This window comes from Myotis yumanensis, unplaced genomic scaffold (assembly GCF_028538775.1).
Source record: "Myotis yumanensis isolate MYYU_CA2020_CCGP unplaced genomic scaffold, mMyoYum1.0.hap1 SCAF_1, whole genome shotgun sequence".
In the NCBI taxonomy this organism is placed as follows: Eukaryota; Metazoa; Chordata; class Mammalia; order Chiroptera; family Vespertilionidae; genus Myotis; species Myotis yumanensis.
This window is the reverse complement of record NW_027223752.1, coordinates 63,903,516-63,925,680: the sequence shown is the minus strand read 5'-3', so window position 1 is coordinate 63,925,680 and position 22,165 is coordinate 63,903,516. Positions and strand designations below refer to the sequence as shown.

Here is a 22,165-nt window from a genome sequence, read left to right as displayed (position 1 = left end):
AAAATATTTTTTAACAAATAAAAGGGATATGACTATAAAAAATTTTAAACTTTGGAAGATCAAAAGGTTCATCATTAATAAAAGGAAAACAAATTTTAAAAATTGTATGAAATGAAATAGTTTATAAAGTTTATAGAAATTAATTTTTTAAAGAACACTAAGGATCCCAATTTATCACTGGTTAAAAAATATAAATTATTCATTAAAAATAAACAAAACTTGCTAATAAACATTCATCTTTAATCTCCACAGCAAAAAAAAACAGGTAAAGGTATTTCCTGAACCCACATAATTAATAATAGGAAAAAATCTGTTACTCCTAATGTACTAATTATATCTCCTTCCTCCCACATGTACAATTAAGTTTGAACTTCAATTCAGAGTAGGCTAGTGTTTATTTATGAAAGAAATCCAAAAACAGCACACTTCTTCCAAAAATATACTGTACAGTAATATCAAGGCATGATAAAATGATATACATTATTACAATTTAGTTTTATTCATACCTTCCTCTAAAAAATAAATCTATTTTATTTCCTATATTGCTATAATGCAGATGTGAAAGCCACATTAACAATAAACTTTCTATAATTTAAACTAATTTTTCTGGAGATTATTGATAAATCTCTCCAATGTTAACTTGGAAATTGTAAATATAGGGTGTCCCCAAAAAATGTATATACACACTTTGAATAATTATAAAGGCAGTGTTTATTAAAATACATTTCATTTTCAAAATTGAGCTATCAGCTGCTAAAGTGTATATATTTAGGAGGGGTAGCCTGTATATATTAACACTTTCTTTAGACAGTCACTCTGGTAGTTGTGGATACACAAAGAGAAACCCAAACATGTTAGACTCTATATAACGAGTTAGTTTAATTCCTTTACAGCAGTTTCTCTGTCCTGTGCATCATTGTAGGATGTTTAGCAGCATCCCCCTGGTTTCTACCCAAATATCAATGCTATGCCCCTAACTGTGATAACCCAAAACGTCTCCAGACATTGTCAAATGCCCCCTGGCATCAAAATTGCCCCAGGTGAGACCACTGCCTTAGAGAGACTTTTGTGAGAATGGCCAAACTGTCACTCAGAGAGGCGTATTAAAAAAAAAATCTGTCCCAAGACAATTCTATTGATTATCTAAGAAAATAACTTCAAAAAACTACTTCATGTGTTATACGGAAATAATTACCTGATCTGATGAAAACACTAGAGGTCTCCTCATTCTATACTCCAGCCCACCTCTACCATCTAAACTTACTGCATCTTTCAAGGTCTTTCTATAATAGTTCTAAGACATCACGCAACCTTGGCTTGAACATTTCTGTGGATGGAGAATAAGATTTCCACCACCAGAAAGCTCTACTTACTAAAAACGAAACAAATACTCTTCTTTATACCAAGTTAAAACTCTGTCCCCTGAAGGTGTATCTCCATGGTTCTAGATAATTTACATATCTCAAGTCATACTTTCCTGTTATTTACCATTATTTCCTCTTGGTCTCTGAAAGATTGTAAGAGAGGAATCAGGTGGAACTTTAAGAAAACAGCAATTCTCACATTAGATAAATAAAGCTACAGGATGCACATTCAATGATTTAAAAATAGCCAAAACCGGTTTGGCTCAGTGGATAGAGCGTCGGCCTGCGGACTCAAGGGTCCCAGGTTCGATTCCGGTCAAGGGCATGTACCTGGGTTGCGGGCACATCCCCAGTGGGAGATGTGCAGGAGGCAGCTGATCGATGTTTCTCTCTCATCGATGTTTCTAACTCTCTATCTCTCTCCCTTCCTCTCTGTAAAAAATCAATAAAATATATTTTAAAAAAATATATAATTGATTGAATTCAATAAGTTTATGTTTAATAAAATTTCAAGTAATGCCCTGGCCAGGTGGCTTAGTTGGTTGGAGTGTTGTCCCGTACACCAAAAGGGTGAGTGTTTGATTCCCGACCAGGGCATACCTAGGTTGCAGGTTTGGTCCCCAGTCGGGATTGGGGCCCATATGGGAGGCAACCAATCAATGTTTCTCTCACACATCAATGCTCTCTCTCTCCCTCTCCCTGTCTCTATCCCCCCCTCCCTCTTCCTCTCTCTAAAATCAATAAACATATCCTCAGGTGTAGATTTTTTTATAATTTCAAGAACTTTGAAGATAATTTTTATTAAATAGTTAAAGCAAAGTACATGACAAAATATTTTTCACCTTGCCCTGGCCAGTGTGGTTCAGTTGGTTGGGCATCATCTGGTGCACCAGGAGGTTGCCGGTTCCATTCCCGGTCAAGAGCACATGCCTGGGTTGCGAGCTCAATCCCTGGTGGGGGTATGCAGGAGGTATCTGATCAATGTTGCACTCTCACATCAAAATTTCTCTCTCCCTCTCCCTTCCTCTCTCTCTAAAAATTAATAAACTATTCTTTAAATAAAAAATAAATATATCACTCTTTAAAATATACATATATATACATATACATATATATATATATATATATATATACACACACATACATATATATATACATATACATACATATACATATACAGGGTGTCCCCAAAATTGTATATACACTTTAACATCTGATTCATATTACATTTTGAAAATGAAATGCATTTTAATAAATACTGCCTTTATAATTATTCAAAGTATGTACATTTTAGGGAGACATCTGTATATATTTTTTACCTTATGTGCCAGAAAAGATCATCTGACATATCAGAAAAAGATATTTAAAAGATTACTAAATAATAAGTATATGATACTATTCAATGGAATAAATTGCTAGTTTGTAAGAACTTCAATGTACTGAATATCACTTTAAATTTTGAAGAAATAAAACAGCTCACCCTCAATAACTAAAGAGATAATTTTGCCAAATATTCTGGTTACAAGATGAACCAGATAATATTTTCACCGCAAAAATTCTTTGTGATTGTGGCCAATATACCAGTCTTACATTTAAATGAATTTGGGCAAAGGATATTTTCTAATTGTCCTCAATCAGGATTATGTTGCCTTCTAGTGACTTTTTTTTTCTCAAATCCTCTCTTTTCTATTACAAAGAACCTTAAATATTCATCAACATTTACTATTCACATATATCAGAAATTATGAATTTGTGTATAATGAGTATGTAATTTTTTAAATTCTCATAAAAACTCCAAAATAACTTTTTGAATAAATGTATTGTCATTTGATATAAGCTAATATCCAATTTGGGGGACATAATTTTATCTACAGTCATGTGAGAAAAAAAATCTGCAAGGTAACTAAGGATTAGTTATACTTACACAATGGTTTGCATTTATAATCTAGTTTGGGAGAGGGTAAAAAAAGTTGAATCCTGTCAAGAGCTAGTCTAAATTTAATTTCCCTAAAGGATTTATTAAGTAAAATAAGCAGTTATCCATGGTTTTATAATAAACCCAGTTGACAAGTATCAACCTTCTTTATGAGGATCCCCCCAGCCTAAATAGGCATTTGCACTTCGCTTTTGAAAGAGAAAACAATTTTAGTCAATATACAGTGATATTTTTTTTAGTGACTTGTGAGAATGATGTATGTAAATTTAATGGAAAATGAAGGATGGCGTGCAAGAACCAAAGACATTCCAATGTTACCAGGATGACAGACTTCATTACAAACAAATTCTTCACTCACTCATTCATTCATTCAATATTTATTTATTGAGGGCTCGCTATATGTATAAAGCAAAAATTAAACAAAATAATACTATATACTTTCCGTATCAAAACAACACTGTCAGTAATAAATATAAAAGACCAAAAAAAAAAAAAAAAAGCAAATTGAATTTATTTTGGATGACTGCAGCAAAACACACCGGGTAAAAGACTCCTTACTTCTATTTCTGCAGACTCCACCCGGTTTTCAATTATTTCGATACATTGTCTCTTAGCTGGTGGTTCTTCACTTATAACAGTTTCTTCAGCAATGTCCGTTGCTGGTACTGTTAATACTAAAATGAAAAAATATATATGTTACTTCATTTTCAGATAGGTTTAGTTGAAATAAAACTAGTCAACATTATTGATGCAACTCATCTAAAATAAATTATATTCTAAAACAATTTCAAACCACTGATTTACTTTTTGAGGATGTCCGTATTTGTCCTCATCTTCTTGCTTTTTTACTGCAAATCTCTCCTTGTTTAAGCACCTACTTATTTTCTTTAAGTTTTATATATAAGCATCAGCTAGTTTGGCTCAGTGGATAGTGTCGGCCTGCAGACCAAAGGGTCACAGGTTTGATTCCAGTCACGGGCATGTACTTCGGTTGCAGGCTCCTCCCCAGCCGGGCCTTCGTCAGGAAGTGTGCAGGAGGCAACCAATCGATATGTTTCTCTCATCAATATTTCTCTATCTTTCCCTCTCTCTTTCACTCTCTCTAAAATTCAATGGAAAAACATCCTCGAGTGAGGATTAAAAAAAATTTTTTTTAATATATTTTTATTGATTTTTTACAGAGGGGAAGGGAGAGGGCTAGAGAGCTAGAAACATCGATGAGAGAGAAACATCGATCAGCTGCCTCCTGCACACTCCCTACTGGGGATGTGCCCAAAACCAAGGTACATACCCTTGACCAGAATTGAACCTGGGCCTCTTCAGTCCGCAGGCCGACGCTCTATCCACTGAGCCAAACCGGTTACGGCAAAAAATTTTTTTATATATAATATGTTCATTCACATGACTCAAACTCAAAACAATATTTACCAAGCATATTTTGAGAGCTCTCACTCCACTCGTAAAACAGATAATCACTTTTATTGGTTTCTCATGTACTATTCTTGTTAATTTATGTAAAAACAAACATGAACATACATTCTTTTTTTGTTACACAAAAGGTATCATACATATAAAACAGTCAAATATATACACAACATATATATCATTCTGCAGTTGCTTTTTTTCACTGCACATATATAAGTTATCTTTCATCTGTATATATAAAAGCCAAAGTGACTGGTCAACTGAAAAACTGGCCAGTAGCCATGATGCGCACTGACCACCAGGGGGCAGACGCTCAACGCAGGAGCTGCCCCCGATGGTCAGTGCACTCCCACAGCGGGAGCGCCGCTCATCTGACCATCGGACGCCAGACGCAGTGCTACCAGCTGGCGCAGTGCTACCAGCTGGCACAGTGCTACTGGCTGGCACAGTGCTACTGAGGGGCAGTGGCAACAGCAGGCACAGCTGGGCCGGGATGAGCAGGAGTGACAGACTTCATTACAAACAAATGAAGTGGTGACCCGGCCACCTACCACTTTGCGAACTACTACAACCCTTGAGGGACACCGGCAATCCGACATTCCCTGAGGGGTCCCAGATTTCGAGAGGGCACACGCCAGGCTGAGGGACCCCACTGGTGCACGAATCCATGCAATGGGCCCCTAGTCAGTACATAAGAGCTATCTTTTATTTAGTTACATAATAATGTGTGGATACGCCATTATGAATGTTGTCTGTTTATACACTTTGCTTGTTTCTCTACTGGGTTGTTGGACTTTGTTTCAATTTTTAGTATCTCTTCATATGAATGTAAATTATACAGAGAGAGACCGTCCTTGCTTTACTTAATAGTACTTTAGCAGTACGGGACTATAGAAATGGCTGTGCATACTGAAGCCATGCAAAACAATGGGGAAAATTACAATTGTTCCAAAGCCTTTAATGTTTTGTTTTGTCAAAACATTAAAACCTGTCATTTATAAATGTAAACACAAATGAAAAAAGTAAAACTAATATTTAGTGTAATGTAATTGAAAATATTAGAAATAATAAGAATTAAAGTTTTATTTCTTTTAACTCATATTATATTATTACACTTACAAATTAACTCAAGAATTTGAGAACCTTATATTTGTTTCATTGAACTGTCTACATGGTATATATGTTCATATGTCATTTACACATTTTAAAATTATGGAGTCTTTAAAAGTTTATTTTAATATTCAGTAGGTTCCTCTTATTGTTCTTCTTTTCCAGAGTTTTCTTTCTTTTTCTTCTTCCCTCCTCCCCTATCAGTATAAACTTAGAATCTGTTTAGCTACTTGCAGAAAGAGACCTCTGGTTTTTGTTATGGGCTGAACTGTGTCCCCTCAAAGTTCAAATGTTTAAGTCCTTACCCCCAGCACTTCAGAATGTGACTGTATTTGGAGATAAGGACTTCAAAAAGGTGAATAAGGTCAAAAATAGGGTCATTTGGGAGGGTCCTAATCCAATTATGACTGGTGTCCTTTTATGAAGAGATGACCAGGACACAGACAATACACACATATGAGGGACAACCATGTGGGAACACAGCAAGAAGGCAGCCACCTGCAAGCCACAGAGAGAGGTCTCAGAAGAAACTAAAACTGCCAACACCTTTACCTAGGATTTCAAACGTCCAGCACTGTGAGAAGATAAAAAGCTGTTGTTCAAGTCACCCAGTCTGTAGTATTTTGTTATAACAGCCCTAGCAAATGAATAGAGTCTTTTTAAAATATCATACTACACTTACAAATCAAGTCAGGAAAAATTGAGAGCTTCTTGATAATGAGTCTTCCAATCTGAAACTATGAGTTTCTTTCCATTTGTTCATCAGTGAGATTTGTCTGTATAAGTGTTAGGTTTGGGAAACAAAGTTGTATCTGCTTAATACAAATACTTTGAAAGCTTTCTTCTTTTCTGTATAATTGGATTCGTTCTTTAAGGCTTTGCGAAAGCACCTAGGCCTGATGAGCTCTTAGACCAGCTATCGGCAGGTGATTTCTGCTGAACAGGAGAAAGACCTCTCAGGCTTCACAGGTCAAGGTCTGCTCCTGTCCTGCTACAGTGACAAACTCTTTCCTAAGTGTCATACCTCCTCTACCGCTAAACCAAATGCAGTTTACAAGAACTTCTACCTCCAGCCTTTCCCTTCTGTAATTCCTTCACTGGCTGTGAAAAGGCATGGTCTCTACAATCCTACTCATTTTCTAAAAGTATGTGTGTGCACATACTTTTTTTTCGGGGACTTTCTAAGCTAGGAACTTTCTGCACCTTCTCTTTTTGCTTCCTCCACTATTCATATCTGATTCTATCTATCTTAGCTCTGCTTGCTGCACTGCACTTCCTATTCAGTCTGGGCCCTGTCTTGCTGGGAGTGTGTACTTATTGCTGATTTCTGAGCTCAACCCTTTTCTTTTCTTGATGCAACATTGTAGGTTTTCATGAGAGTTCTCTTCGCCTGACTATAATGTTCTTAGATGTTTTTGGAGCACTTAAAATATGGAATTCTGTGGTTTTCTCAACCTTTTAGATTCACTGAAAACATAGTTGGAGCTTCTACTTCATCCATCTTATTGCTCTCTGTGGTTTCCGAGAGGGGAAAAAAATGGAAAAATTGTCAAGAAAGCTGCTAAAAGTTGCTACCACATAGCTATCACAAGTCTTAAGTCCAACTTTTTTTTAAGTAGGGTTTTCTTACATGGTATTTTTAAAAGATCACATGATATCTGAATTGCATTAAATGGCCTAAGAAATTATCTTCCAGTGCTGATTTTGAATTATTTATTTAAGCTCATTTCCAAGCAGAATACTTTAGGGCCAATTCTTCTTTCCACCTGGTATATACTCAGAAAAAGCTAACTAACTTTAATATTAGCCTAAGCAAATAAAGTGAGGCAACTAAATCTGTTGCAAAGGGTTACAAAAACATAACTTAAGGCAAATTGAGAATAAACAGCAACTTTATGGAAATGCCTACTACTCACCTTGCTGTCCATCTGGCATGGTCACAATGATGGGCTGGCCTATTCCACTGGTTGGAATGGAGTGCAAATTTCCAAGCTGGATTCCATCTGTTACTATTGTGATGACTTGCTGACCCCCTGAACTAACTACTTGCTGAATTGCACCATCCACTGATTCTGCAGTAACTACTTCCTCCGTAGCCACTACTGGGGGAAAAAATATAAATGTGAAAATCAGTGAACATATATAAAGATAAAAACAGAAGTTTCTTTTTGCTTTAGTACCTTTGCCTTCCCTGCTTCTTCCTTACACAGAAAAGCTTGTAACATGGTTTTAAACTTCAGTCTACAGCAGTGCTATACATATCTATGTAAACATTATGACTACAAGCCCCACAATTTACAATAAGTGAGTTCCAACTATTCATGCATGTGTGTGTTTAAATAAACAATTCCTCTTCATTTAGTTATATGAGGTACAAAATTTGTAAGGTCTCCTAAAGTCACAGATATAACAAAGGGTACATCTGCTTAATAAAATTCCATAATCCAAAAGATGATTTTATATGTGGTTATACTCCATTTACATAGGAGTTGATAAACATTTCAATATCCAATGAAACATGAAAATTTGTATTTTCCAAGTAGCCAGACTAAACAGTATTCCCTTTTTGAATTATGTGAACAGGGGTTGCCTTGATAATAAGTGGCATGCAGATCTGATATCATATGAATATATTATATTTAACTAATATGTAATATATTAAGCATAATTTATTATGTTATAGTAATATACTGATTATAACAATATATTAATATATGACATTAACATTTATATCAGTAAAATTCAAAACTATGCCCTTTAATATTTTAAGAGAGGCTCAGAGAATATTCTAGCATCTGAAAATAGTACTCCTGGATTTGTCTGGGTAAAGAAATCACAAGTTAGCCCTAACTGGTTTGGCTCAGTGGATAGAGCATCGGCCTGTGGACTGAAGGGTCCCGGGTTCGATTATGGTCAAGGGCATGTATGTTGGTTGCGGGCACATCCCCAGTGGGAGGTGTGCAGGAGGCAGCTGATCGATGTTTCTCTCTCATCAATGTTTCTAACTCTCTATCCCTCTCCCTTCCTCTCTGTAAAAAATCAATAAAATATATTTTTTAAAAAAAGAAAAAGAAATCACAAGTTAATACTGCCAAAATCTTCTCCTACAGGCAATGCTATAACCAACTACTGATCACAAAAGACAAACACAGGAGCATTCATTGTAGCTTTGCTTAAAATAGTGAAAAACTTAAAACAAACTAGATATCCATCCAAAGTAGAATGAATAAATAAACTGTGGTAGATTCATACAATGGATACTACACAGCAATTTAAGTGACTAAATGAAAAACATGGATAAATCTGACCAAAAAAAAAACATGCTCAGTGATGTAAATCAGACACAAAATACATACGATGTACTTTCCATAGATGAAGTGAACAATGATTATACACACAGGATTAATCACTTTGTGATACCAGTCATTCATTATATGGCATGCTATGATCTATGCACTCTTCTGTATATGTTATACTTCAATAAACCAGAATCAATAGGAGTGAGTCATGAATTATAACACACTGAATCTTTTAAAATCCATTTATCTATGATAATACCCAATGAAAAAGGAGAGAAAGGGAGTATGAGGAAAGTGTCATCTTGATAGAATAACACTTACTTAATAACATAAGAAAAATTATCAATGTAACCAAAAAAATTATCATTGCACATCCTAAAGGATGCTAAAACCATTGGTGAAATGTTTTGAGGAAACAAGATATTTAAATGTTCCCAGGGTCCCACACCAAAGATTAGCATTTGTTTGAAAGGGGGAACTATAAAGACCTAGCGGTTGCCACTCTCACCAGGCGGTCATTATCAGGACAGCCTGACATTGTGTGCCTCCTGATGTGATGCAATGCAAGATTACAAAATATCACTGTGTTCTTCCTGGAAATGTTTGGCTTGAATCTAATTATTAAGAATTAAATGAATCCAGAATGTGGGTGATCCTGCAGACAACTGGCTTAGACTACAAACATTTCAATGTCATAAAAAACAACAAAGACAGTAGGATTTTTCTAGATTGGGGGAGACTAAAGAGAAACAATAACCAAATACAATGTGTGAACTTTAATTGGACCCTGAACGAAAAAAAGAGTTTAAAGGACATCTTGGGGATAACTGAGGAGGAAACTTGAACTATGGACCATATGTCAGTAATCTCACTAAATTAGTACTGATGCTTTTAGGAAATATAATGGAGATGTGAGTAGTAAAAGGCTGCCCTTATTCTTGAGAAATACATGCTGAAGTATTAAAGAATGAAGTGTCATGAGGTCTGCAGCCTAGTTTCAGATAATTTGGCAAAATAAAATAATTTGGGTCAAATTCTTAAACTTTGGTGGTGGGGATGAACATGCAGATGTGGCAAGACGTTAATAGCTATGAATATAGGTGAAAGGTATAAAGTTCATCCTCCAATTTTTTTATGGGTTTGAAAACTGTCAACATAAAAAGTGTTTAATATAACTATTTCTGAAAAAAGAAGTGACATAAGAACTATTTCTAAATTATATGGGGGGTTTTAATGAGTTATCTGAGGCAACTTTTTACTAAAAGTATAATTAAAAAAAAAAAAAAAAATTCTCTCCTCAAGTGCTACTATTCAGATACACAGTTGCTCAGAAACATGCTCAATTCCCAGCAGAACATCATGGATATCAATGACCACAGGATTTACTGAAGAAGAGGCCCTACATATGTACTAGTACACTATTTTTTTTTAAGGTAGGGTAGTACTGGGACCCTACTTTCCAAGGTTGCACACATGGCACCAGGCCTGGCTGCAGTTCTGTTAGTGCTTTATTTTATAATCAAGGGTTACAATACAAACTGCAGAAGATAATACTCAAAATGCAAAGAACCTTTGTGCTTTTGAGTTCTCTCATTTTTTGTTTGTCTTAAACTATAATTAGGCTTTATCATCAAGCACTTAAGAAAATTTCAGGAAGATAATTATAAAATGAAATGTAGGACATAAAATAGTAATATATTCAATAGAACAACTACTCAGGTTTTCAAACACATAGACTATTGCTTTGATTTTTTAAGAAAATATCCATATGAAAAAGAAATGTTCACTCATGTTGAATGCTAACTACAAGTAGTGACTATTTCCAAGCATCAACATCTGTGAGAAATTTCTGAGATCACACACAATCGAGGCACAACTCCAGAACTTTCATCTTTGCACTATCTGCAATGACTGTCATTAAAATAATAAGAGTTCTTGCCTTTCATCTAAAAGCTTTCTTTTTTAAGATGTGCTATGGTAAGGAATTTAAGAAAAAATAAGGAAACAAATTACACAAGAAGACAATGGGCTCCCAAGAAACCCTAAGAACTTAGCATAGAATACATGCTCAGGTGCCTTAAAAAATGGGCTGGCCAAAGATAAAGAAATCAGCAGTCACAAGTTAATCCCTTTAGTTTTATGCACAGGAAAGTACACTATGAGAACACCTCAAATATATATGTTTCAGGAATATACTTGTTTTTTCCAAAATTAGTGAAATGAGAGCATAAGGGGGATAAAACAACATATACTTTAACAGAACCTCTGCAAATTTTGACAGTCAAAAGAAATGTTTAATTGTGCCTAAACACATAGAACTTATACATTATATTCAGACTAGAGGCCTGATGCACGAAATTCGTGCAGGAGGGAAGGGTTGTCCCTCAGCCCAGCCTGTGCCTTCTCGCAGTCCTGGAGCTCTCAGGGGATGTCTGACTGACGGCTGAGGCCCACTGCCCTGGGGGAATGGGCCTCAGCCGTCAGTCAGACATCCTACATCCTTAGAGCTGCCAAATATCCTAGCACTGTCACAGAGGTGGGAGAGGCTCCCGTCACCGCCACTGTGCTAACCAGCCGTGAGCCAAGCTCAGGGCTTCTGGCTGAGCGGCACTCCCCCTGTGGCAGTGCACTGACCACCAGGGGGCAGCTCCTGCATTGAGCATCTTCCCCCTGGTGGTCAGTGCATGTCATAGTGACCAGATGTTCCGCCATTTTGTTGATTTGCATATTAGCATTTAATTATATAGGATGCTAAATCTCTTAACTAGCTAGGTACCTACCATAACAAATCAAATAAAGCAAAATAATCAAAATGCTAAAGAGAAAAAAGGAGCCAAAACTAGATTGCAAATTAGATTACTAATATGATACTGGAAGATGAAATATTAGTAAAAGTAAAAGTATAATTCATAAAATTATCAAGTTGAGCAATGGAAGCTTCCAGCAAATATAGTAGATAGCTACTTAACTTAGAGGTAACTAAAAGATAAGCATTCCCTTAGTTTAAGTAACTACATTTAGTACCATCTTTTTATTTTTTTTCTTTATTGATTAAGGTATTACATATGTGTCCTTGTCCCCACATTGTCCCCACACCCCCTAGTACCATCTTTTTAATAAACAGAGGTAATATTAATTTTCTTTACACCACAATGTTATCAATGCTCACAGTTCAGCATCTGTTAAGATATACAATTTCATGGGAATTCCCGTAATCTAAAAAATGTTCCTAATCTTTGTGAACAGAAATCAATGTGTTAGATAACAGCATATATAAAGAAGGGAAAATTTAAAGATAAGTAAATCCTCGTGGGGCTATAGATTGCTGACAGTGAAAAATTACTTTATTTTATTTTTAAAGTGCTCAAGATAACATTTTTCTCATCTCAATATGAGAAATCTGGTCTTGATCATCAGTGTCACCTTTCTGTTTTTATTATATCCTAATTACCTAAAGTCTGCTCCTTAATCAACTCCTGAAAACATTAAGTAGCAAGCATCTAGATATATTTAACTATTAAAGCTATTAAGAAAGCCAGTCCTCTCTACCACATCTTTTCCTTGTTAGAGATTCATCTATCCTCCTAATAAATAATTAAATAAATGTTAAATTACATATAGAAATAAAAAAATTGGGGTCAAATTCTTAAACTTTGGTATGCCTTCAGAATCACCTTTGGGAGCATGTTAAAAATACAGATGTCAAGGCCCTCACCCCAAAGCTATTCAATCAGAATCTATTGAAGTGAAACTGGGGCAAATGTATTAAGACAATTCCGATTAACACAAAATTTAAGAACCCTGCTCTTGTTGCCATTATCATATTAATTAAAATTCATTGAAAGGAATTTAAATTAGTGAAAAACTTGAATTAGAGAATATTTAAAGGAATACAGCCTTCTAATCATTGGGTACATAAATTAACAAATTAATTCCCAACTATTTCCAAGCAGAAGTTCCACTAGTTTGTTTTAATAATGTAAAAAAATATATATATATTAATGTTGAGTTGCCTGATATTTCTCCTGAATTACTCCACTCCCAAATTCTGAAGGATGGTTTAAACAAGGTTTTTAAAAATTGTGTGTGTGTAGCCCTGGTCGGTGTGGCTCAGTTGGTTGGAGCAACATCCTGGGTGCGAAAAGGTTGTGGTTTGATTCCCGGTCAGGGCACATTACTAGGTTGCAGGTTCAGTCCCTGGTCAGTTCTTGCAGGAGGCAACCAATCGATGTTTTTACTCTCACACTTATATTTTTCTCTTACTCTCCCTCTAAAAAAATCAATAAAAAAAAAAAAAAAATAGAGTCCAGCCAGTGTGACTCAGTGGTTGATCGTCAACCCATGAACCAAGAGGTCCCTGGTTTCATTCCCAATCAGGGCACATGCCTGGGTTTTGGCCTTGACCCGCAGTAGGGGGCATGTAGAAGGAAGCCAATCATTGTCTCACTCCCATCAATGTTTCTATCTCTCTTCCTTCTCCCTTCCTCCATCTCTAAAAATCAATGAAAACATCATTTTTTAATGTGTGGATTTTTTTAAAAAAAACTTTTAAAAATGTGTGTGTATGCTTTTAAATGCTATAAATTTTTTTACTGACTTCCAAAATGAGTAAGTTAATTTCATATATCAAAAGACAATTATTTCCGCCCTTAAAAATAAGTAACAGCATTCTGATTTGGGCATCACCTTCACATGACTTTGCTACATGTGAGTCAGTCCCTTATATCAACTCAGGATATACAAATAAAATATTTCTGAAACGTCGAAGCCGAAAATCAAACCTTGGTCAAAGTTCAATGATAGTATCTTAATTCAGATGACTATTGTAATAACAAAATGAGATAATCCATGTAAAGCACTTGGCACAGCAACAAGCATATAGCAAGAACCCAATAGATATTAATCATTTTTCCATAATTCATTATGCCAACTGAAATTTATGGCTAATATAAATTGTTTCATCATCCTTCTTTGGCGTGGCCTGGACCCAAATAGAACTAATGATTACTTAATAAAACTATGCACATTTGCAAAGGCCTATGGGCTCAGGAACTGAAATATGTAATTCACAACAAAACCAGTCATTTATTAAAAGTGAACATTAGCAACAAACTCTTCACAATATATTGAGATTTATCAAATTATTTTCTATACCTCTCTTAGATAAAGAATCATGAAAATTATCCATGGAGACTTACAAATTTAATCAAATAAGTCAAATACTTTTAAAAATAAAGGTTTATGAGAAAAGAATAAAACTGAAAAATATTACATTAAAAAAACCACTAGATATTCTAATCATCAAGTATTAACAATCTGCACTTGTATTATATCATCAAGAAAAGACAATGATATAATTTGTTTTCACAATGAAAGCATTCTATCCTTTATCCCATTGGACTAACATTAAGATTTGTCTTATATGTGAAAGATAGCCCTAACGTAATCATGAAGGTGCTATTTAAAGCCACAGTTCGGATTAGAAAAAAAGATGGCGGCGATATAGGCAGACGCGTCCCAGGTCTTGTCCCGGAGCAAACGGAGTAAGCAGCTGAAACTAATAACACCCACCCCGAATTGGCAAATTTACTCAGCTGGTGAGACGGCTTGCAGCCTGGAAGGGCAGACCTCCCCTGGAAAGGTTAAAAACCAGGGATCTGGGCAGGAAAGTTTGCCAGACCTGAGCCCAGAGGGTCGGAGGGAGACCGCATGGCAGACAGCCGCGTCTCTTGGGACAGACACAGACCCTGACCAGGGTAAGGAGTTCCGCGGGTTTGCTGGCGCCAGGAGATTTGAGATTTGGATTTTGTGATTGCGGAGAACTGAGACTAAAGGGGGCATCCTGAGGAACTGATCAGACCATGCAGTGCCCATAAGAGAGGAGCGTTTCCCAGACCATGCAGTGCTGGTAAGAGGAGCGTTTCCCAGACCGGTAAGAGGAGCGTTTCCGCGGCCGGCCGGCGTTTGTCTGTTTCTTTGTTTTCACTGAACCCTGCTCATAGGACAGTTCGGATACAGACACTCACCTGTGCTGAAGAGAGGGTGAAGGTGCAGACGAGGGGAATCTGGGGAGAGGCTGAGGAAAGAGGGGGAGCCGGAGGAGGTGGCAGCGAATTGAGTGCTGAGACCCCCCTGGGCCCAGGACTGGGGCAGCCATTCCTCCAGAGGGTGGAATTCCTCCCTCCAGCCCCCCAGGCAAGGAGCACAGCCACACCCAGATTCCACCCTGTATGAGATAAAGGACTAAAACAAGCTGATTAGTCCCTGGGAGTTACCAGGGTCTGGCCTATAGAGGGATTTTCAGTCCCACCAACAACACAGAGCAGGGTAAGGATTAAAAAAGGATAGAGAAGCTGTATAGCCTCAGAGGCCAACCCAAAAACACTGCCACCCAGAGGTTGAGCCACAAACTGACTCTTAGGGGAATACAAATTAAGGCAGACTGGATCACAAATACGGCCTGCTTTAAAATCGGGACTGTGATTTGCAACACGGAGGAACAGTGTAATGCAGGCAGATTCAACACTCTCCTAAATACCTGGCAGGACTAAGGCGAACCAGGCTGAAGAGTGGAAGAGCCGAAGGACCATCACTACTGCAAATTTTTTCTTTTTCTTTTTCTTTTTAATTTTTTCACCTTTTTACTAAGAAACCAATTTTTTTTTTCTCTTTTTCTTCTTTTTCCATCACCTGATTTTACCCTTTCAATTACCACATTTTTGTTTTTGACCAGTATTGTTGCTCCTACCATTTTGCCATTTTTTGAAGTGCCATTTTATTTTCTCTTTATTTTCTTTTGGGATTAGTGTTCTCCATTCTATTTTCATCGTTCCTTTAGCATTAATTTTCCCTATCTCAATTCCACCTCTTTGCTAAAACCCTCTTCCTTACTTTTCCCCTTTTGGTGTCCTGTTTCTCTTACCCTATTTAAGGGTAAGACTTTGGTCCAGACTTTCCCAATTCCCTCTTTTTACCCCCTGTCTAATTCCACCCTACTTATATATCCTACTTCCAATCTACTGCTCTAAATCCTTATACACCTATTCTTTATCCTTCTTCACTTTCCAACCATTTTTTTTCTCTCTTATCTTTCTATTGTTTTCTTGATTGTCGAATATATTGGGCTTTTTTTTTTCAATTTGTTTGTTTGTTTTGTTTTGTGTTTTTTCTTCTTTTTTAGGACTGGTTGTGAGGTTGTTTTTCTTTTTCTTTTTCTTTTTCTTTTTTTTTTCTGCTGGTTTTTCCCTTCCCTCCCCCACCCCACCCCAGTTATTTTTGTGCTTCTGTTTTCCCTTACCCCTCTGGATATTATTGGTGGTTTGTAGTTTGCATTCATCTCCAGGGATCTGTTGCTGGAATTTGTTGAGATTAGTGGCAGTTCTATTGGAGTTTGCTCCTCATACGGGGAGTCTCTTCCCCACTTCTACTTCATTCTCTTTTTTCGCTCTCTTTTTTTCCCCCCTCTTTTTTCCCAATTCTATTTTTGCACTCCTTTTTTGTTTGTTTTTTTCTTATTTTTCTTTTCTGTTCTCTCTTTTATCTTCTTCTCTTCTTTCTCCCTTATCCCCTAATTCTCTTAATTCGGGTGGTCACCTTTATTTGGAGTTATTAATATTGTGAATATACTTGTGTTCAGTGCCTGGTACGTTGTGCCTTGCTCTGTTGTATTTTGTGCCTTTAAATCAACGCAGCAGATCCAAGCAACAGCAGCCCCCTGATCACCGCAGCCTCCTGATCACCACAGCCTCCTGATCACCACACCCTCTGTCTGTGGAACAGCAACTGTACGTGAAGCCTCCCCCCACCAGCCAGAAGAGCCAACACAGCTGTGAACAACACCCACCAGAGGAGCTGCTGCCAACTGGAAAGCAGCTGCTACCGCAACCGTCTGAGCAGCAACCACAACCCAAGGAGCCCCTGCCACCCAGGGAGCAGCCACTGAACACCTCAACATCTACATATGTCAGCGAGATCAAACATGGGTAGGCAAAGAAACCCCCAAAGGAAAGAAAAGGAGGACTCGCCAGAAAAGCAGCTAAGTGAGACAGAGATATGCAACATGACGGAAAAAGAATTCAGAATAAGGTTCCTAGAGTACATGCACCACATGTTCAAGAAGCAAGAAGAAACAGATGAAAAACTCAACTACTTATGCAAGAAGCTAGAAGAAACAGATGAAAAAATCAACAACTTAAGTAAGTCCCAAGAAGAAATGAAGAGTGACATAGCTTCAATAAAAAACTCCATTGAAAGTATCAACAGTAGACTGGGAGAAGCAGAGGACCGAATTAGTGAATTAGAAGACAAGGAAGCAAAACACACTCAAACTGTACGGCAAATGGAGAAAAAAATTAAAAGACAGGAGGAGAGCCTAAGGGAGCTTTGGGACAACATGAAACGAAACAACATACGAATAATAGGGGTGCCAGAACAACAGAAAGATGAACATGGATTAGAAAACCTATTCGAAGAAATAATATCAGAAAACTTCCCTGAGGTGGGGAAGAAAAAAGTCACACAAGCCCAGAGAGTCCCAAACAAGGTGAACCCGAAAAGACCCACACCAAGACACATCATAATTACCATGGCAAATGTTCAGGATAAAGAGAGAATCTTACAGGCTGCAAGAGAGAGACGGAAAGTAACATACAAGGGATCTCCCATTAGATTATCAAATGATTTCTCAACAGAAACACATCAGGCCAGAAAAGAATGGACGGAAATCTACAAAGTGATGCAAAGCAAAGGACTGAATCCAAGAATACTCTATCCAGCAAGGCTATCATTCAAAATTGAAGGGGAAATAAGAAGCTTCACAGACAAAAAAGGGCTAAGGGAGTTTATCACCACCAAGCCAGCCATGCAAGAAATGCTAAAGGGACTGGTGTAAAAAGAAGAAATATCAAGCTCAGAAAGAAAACAGCCACACACACACACACAAAAAGAAATGGCTACAAACAAATACCTTTCAATAATAACTTTAAATGTAAATGGACTAAATGCTCCAACCAAAAGACATCGAGTGGCTGAATGGATAAAAAAACATGACCCATACATCTGCTGTCTACAAGAGACCCACCTCATTAGAAGGGACTCACACAGACTGAAAGTGAAGGGATGGAAAAATATCTTTCACGCAAATGGAAAGGAAAAGAAAGCTGGGGTAGCAATACTTATATCTGACAAAGTACATCTCAAAGTGAAGGCCATAACCAGAGATAAGGAAGGCCACTTCATAATACTAAAGGGATCAATACAACAAGAAGATATAACCCTGGTAAACATATATGCACCCAATGCAGGAGCACCCACATACATAAGAAAACTTCTGGAAGAAATCAGGGGAGAGATCGACAACAATACAATCATAGTAGGGGACTTTAATACACCACTGACATCACTGGATAAATCCGCTAGACAAAAACTCAGCAAAGAAACAGCAATCCTAAATGACTCACTAGATCAGATGGACTTAATTGACATCTTCAGAACACTTCACCCCACAGCTGCGGAATATACATTCCTCTCAGGTGCTCATGGGACATATTCAAAAATAGACCACATATTGGGTCACAAGCAAAGTCTCCACAAATTCAAGAAGATTGAAATCATAAAAAGCTTCTTCACAGACCACGATGGCATAATGTTAGAAATAAACTACAATAAAAACAACCCAAAATACTCAAACACTTGGAAGCTGAATAGCATGTTATTAAATATTGATTGGGTTACCGATGACATCAAAGAAGAAATTAAAAACATCCTGGACACTAATGACAATGAAAACACAACAATCCAAAACCTCTGGGACACAATGAAAGCAGTCCTGAGAGGGAAGTTTATAGCTCTACAGGCCTATCTCAAAAAACAAGAAAAAATGGTAGTCAATCATCTAACTCTACAACTCAAAGAATTAGAAAGAGAGCAACAAGAAAACCCCAGAGTGAGCAGAAGGAAGGAGATAATAAAGATTAGAGCAGAAATCAATGAAATAGAGACCAAAAAAACAATACAGAAAATCAATGAAACCAAGAGCTGGTTCTTTGAAAGGATAAACAAGATTGACAAACCCCTAGCCAGGCTCACCAAGAAGCAAAGAGAGAGGTCCCAAATAAACCAAATCAGAAATGATAGAGGCGAAATAACAACAGACCCCACAGAAATACAAATGATTGTTAAACAATACTACGAGCAACTCTACTCCAACAAACTGGACAACCTGGAGGAAATGGACAAATTCCTAGAAAAATACAACATTCCAAAACTCAATCAGGAAGAATCTAAAAACCTCAATAGGCCAATAACTATGGAAGAAATTGAAGCAGTCATCAGAAAGCTTCCAGCAAACAAAAGCCCAGGGCCAGACGGCTTCACAGGGGAGTTCTACCAAACATTCAAGGAAGAACTAAAACCTACCCTCCTCAGACTACTACAAAAAATTCAAGAGGAAGGAACGCTTCCAAGCTCATTCTATGAAGCCAGCATCACCCTAATACCAAAACCAGGTAAAGACATCACAATGAAAGAGAATTACAGGCCAATATCCCTCATGAACATAGATGCCAAAATCCTCAACAAAATCTTAGCAAATCGGATCCAGCAGTACATCAGAAGGATCATACACCATGACCAAGTAGGATTCATCCCAGAGATGCAAGGATGGTACAACATCCGTAAATCAATAAATGTGATACATCACATAAACAAATTGAAAGAAAAAAACCACATGGTCATATCAATTGATGCAGAAAAAGCATTCGACAAAATCCAACACCCATTTTTGATAAAAACTCTCAGAAAGGTGGGAATAGAAGGATCATACCTCAACATAATAAAAGCCATATATGACAGGCCCACAGCCAACATCATACTCAATGGACAAAAACTAACACCATTTCCCCTAAGAACAGGAACAAGACAGGGATGCCCACTCTCACCACTCCTGTTCAACATAGTACTGGAAGTATTAGCCATTGCAATTAGGCAAGAAGAAGGAATAAAAGGCATCCAAATTGGAAAAGAGGAAGTAAAACTGTCCTTATTTGCAGATGACATGATATTATACATACAAAACCCTAGAGACTCCATCAAAAAGCTACTAGACTTAATACATGAATTTGGCAATGTAGCAGGATACAAAATTAACCCCAAGAAATCTGAGGCATTTCTATACACCAACAGTGAACTTTCAGAAAGGGAGATCAGAAAAACAATCCCATTTACCATCGCACCAAAAAAATTAAGATACCTAGGAATAAACTTAACTAAAGAGGTTAAAGACCTCTACTCAGAAAACTACAGGACGTTGAAAAAAGAGATAGAGGAAGACATAAACAGATGGAAGAACATACCATGTTCTTGGATTGGTAGAATCAACATCATTAAAATGTCCATACTACCCAAAGCAATCTATACATTCAACGCACTTCCCATTAAAATACCAATGGCCTTCTTCAAAGATCTAGAACGAACTCTCCAAAAATTCATCTGGAATAAAAAAAGACCCCGAATAGCTGCAACGATCCTGAGAAAGAACAAAGTAGGTGGGATCTCAATGCCAGATATCAAGCTGTATTACAAAGCCACTGTTCTCAAAACTGCCTGGTACTGGCACAAGAACAGACATATAGATCAGTGGAATAGAATAGAGAGTCCAGAAATTAGCCCGAACCAATATGCTCAATTAATTTTTGACAAAGGAGGCATGAACATACAATGGAGCCAAGATAGTCTCTTCAATAAATGGTGTTGGGAAAATTGGACAGACATATGCAAGAAAATGAAACTAGACCACCAACTTACACCATACACAAGAATAAACTCAAAATGGATAAAGGACTTAAATGTACGACAGGAAACCATAAAAATTCTAGAAGAATACAAAGGCAACAAAATCTCAGACATATGCCAAAACAATTTCTTCACTGATACAGCTCCTAGGGCAGTTGAAACTAAAGAGAAACTGAACAAATGGGACTACATCAAAATAAAAAGCTTCTGCACAGCAAAAGAAACCATCAACAAAACAACAAGAAAACCCACCTCGTGGGAAAACATATTTGCCAACGTCATATCTGATAAGGGCTTAATCTCCAAAATTTATAGGGAACTCATACAACTTAACAAAAAGAAGATAAACAATCCAATCAAAAAATGGGCAAAGGATCTAAATAGACACCTTTCAAAAGAGGACATTCAGAAAGCCAAGAGACATATGAAAACATGCTCAAAGTCACTAATCATCCGAGAGATGCAAATCAAAACAACAATGAGGTACCATCTCACACCTGTCAGAATGGCCATCATCAACAAATCAACAAACGACAAGTGCTGGAGAGGATGTGGAGAAAAAGGAACACTTGTGCACTGCTGGTGGGAATGCAGACTGGTGCAGCCACTATGGAAGGCAGTATGGAGGTTCCTCAAAAAATTGGAAATGGAACTCCCATTTGACCCTGTGATCCCACTACTAGGAATATATCCCAAGAAACCAGAAACACCAATCAGAAAGGATATATGCACCCAGATGTTCATAGCAGCACAATTCACCATAGCTAAGATCTGGAAACAGCCTAAGTGCCCATCAGTAGATGAATGGATTAGAAAACTGTGGTACATCTACACGATGGAATACTATGCTGCTGTTAAAAAGAAGGAACTCCTACCATTTGCAACATCATGGATGGAACTGGAGAGCATTATGCTAAGTGAAACAAGCCAGTCAATGAAGGAAAAATACCACATGATCTCACTCATTCATGGATAATAAAGACCATTACAAACTTTTGAACAATAATAGATACAGAGGCAGAGCTGCCTCAAACTGATTGTCAAACTGCAGTGGGAAGGCCAGAGAGAGTTGGGGGGCAGGAGGGAGGGGAGTAAGAGATCAACCGAAGGACTTGTATGCATGCATATAAGCATAACTAATGGACATAAGACACTGGGGGGTAAGGGAGGGTAGTGGTTTGTCAAGGGCGGGCGGGGGGGAAAGGATACTTATGTAATACCCTTTGTAATACTTTAAGAGG

The 22,165-nt window shown here is 37.2% G+C and overlaps 1 protein-coding gene across 11 annotated transcripts in view; it reads right to left on the bottom strand.

The window, feature by feature from the left end:
• GABPB1 (GA binding protein transcription factor subunit beta 1) overlaps positions 1–22,165 on the bottom strand; it is a 66,480-nt gene that overhangs the window by 5,088 nt on the left and 39,227 nt on the right. For 4 of the 11 annotated variants that reach the window (XM_070423061.1, XM_070423086.1, XM_070423072.1 and 1 more), the window contains 3 exons: positions 7,752–7,937; positions 3,859–3,974; positions 2,207–2,314 (listed from right to left, as the gene is read on the bottom strand). In XM_070423061.1, the coding sequence (XP_070279162.1) occupies positions 2,207–2,314; positions 3,859–3,974; positions 7,752–7,937 (410 nt within the window). Of the gene's footprint in view, positions 1–2,206; positions 2,315–3,839; positions 3,975–7,751; positions 7,938–22,165 lie in introns of all 11 variants that reach the window. The other 7 variants (XM_070423102.1, XM_070423120.1, XM_070423109.1 and 4 more) reach the window with 5 other exon arrangements.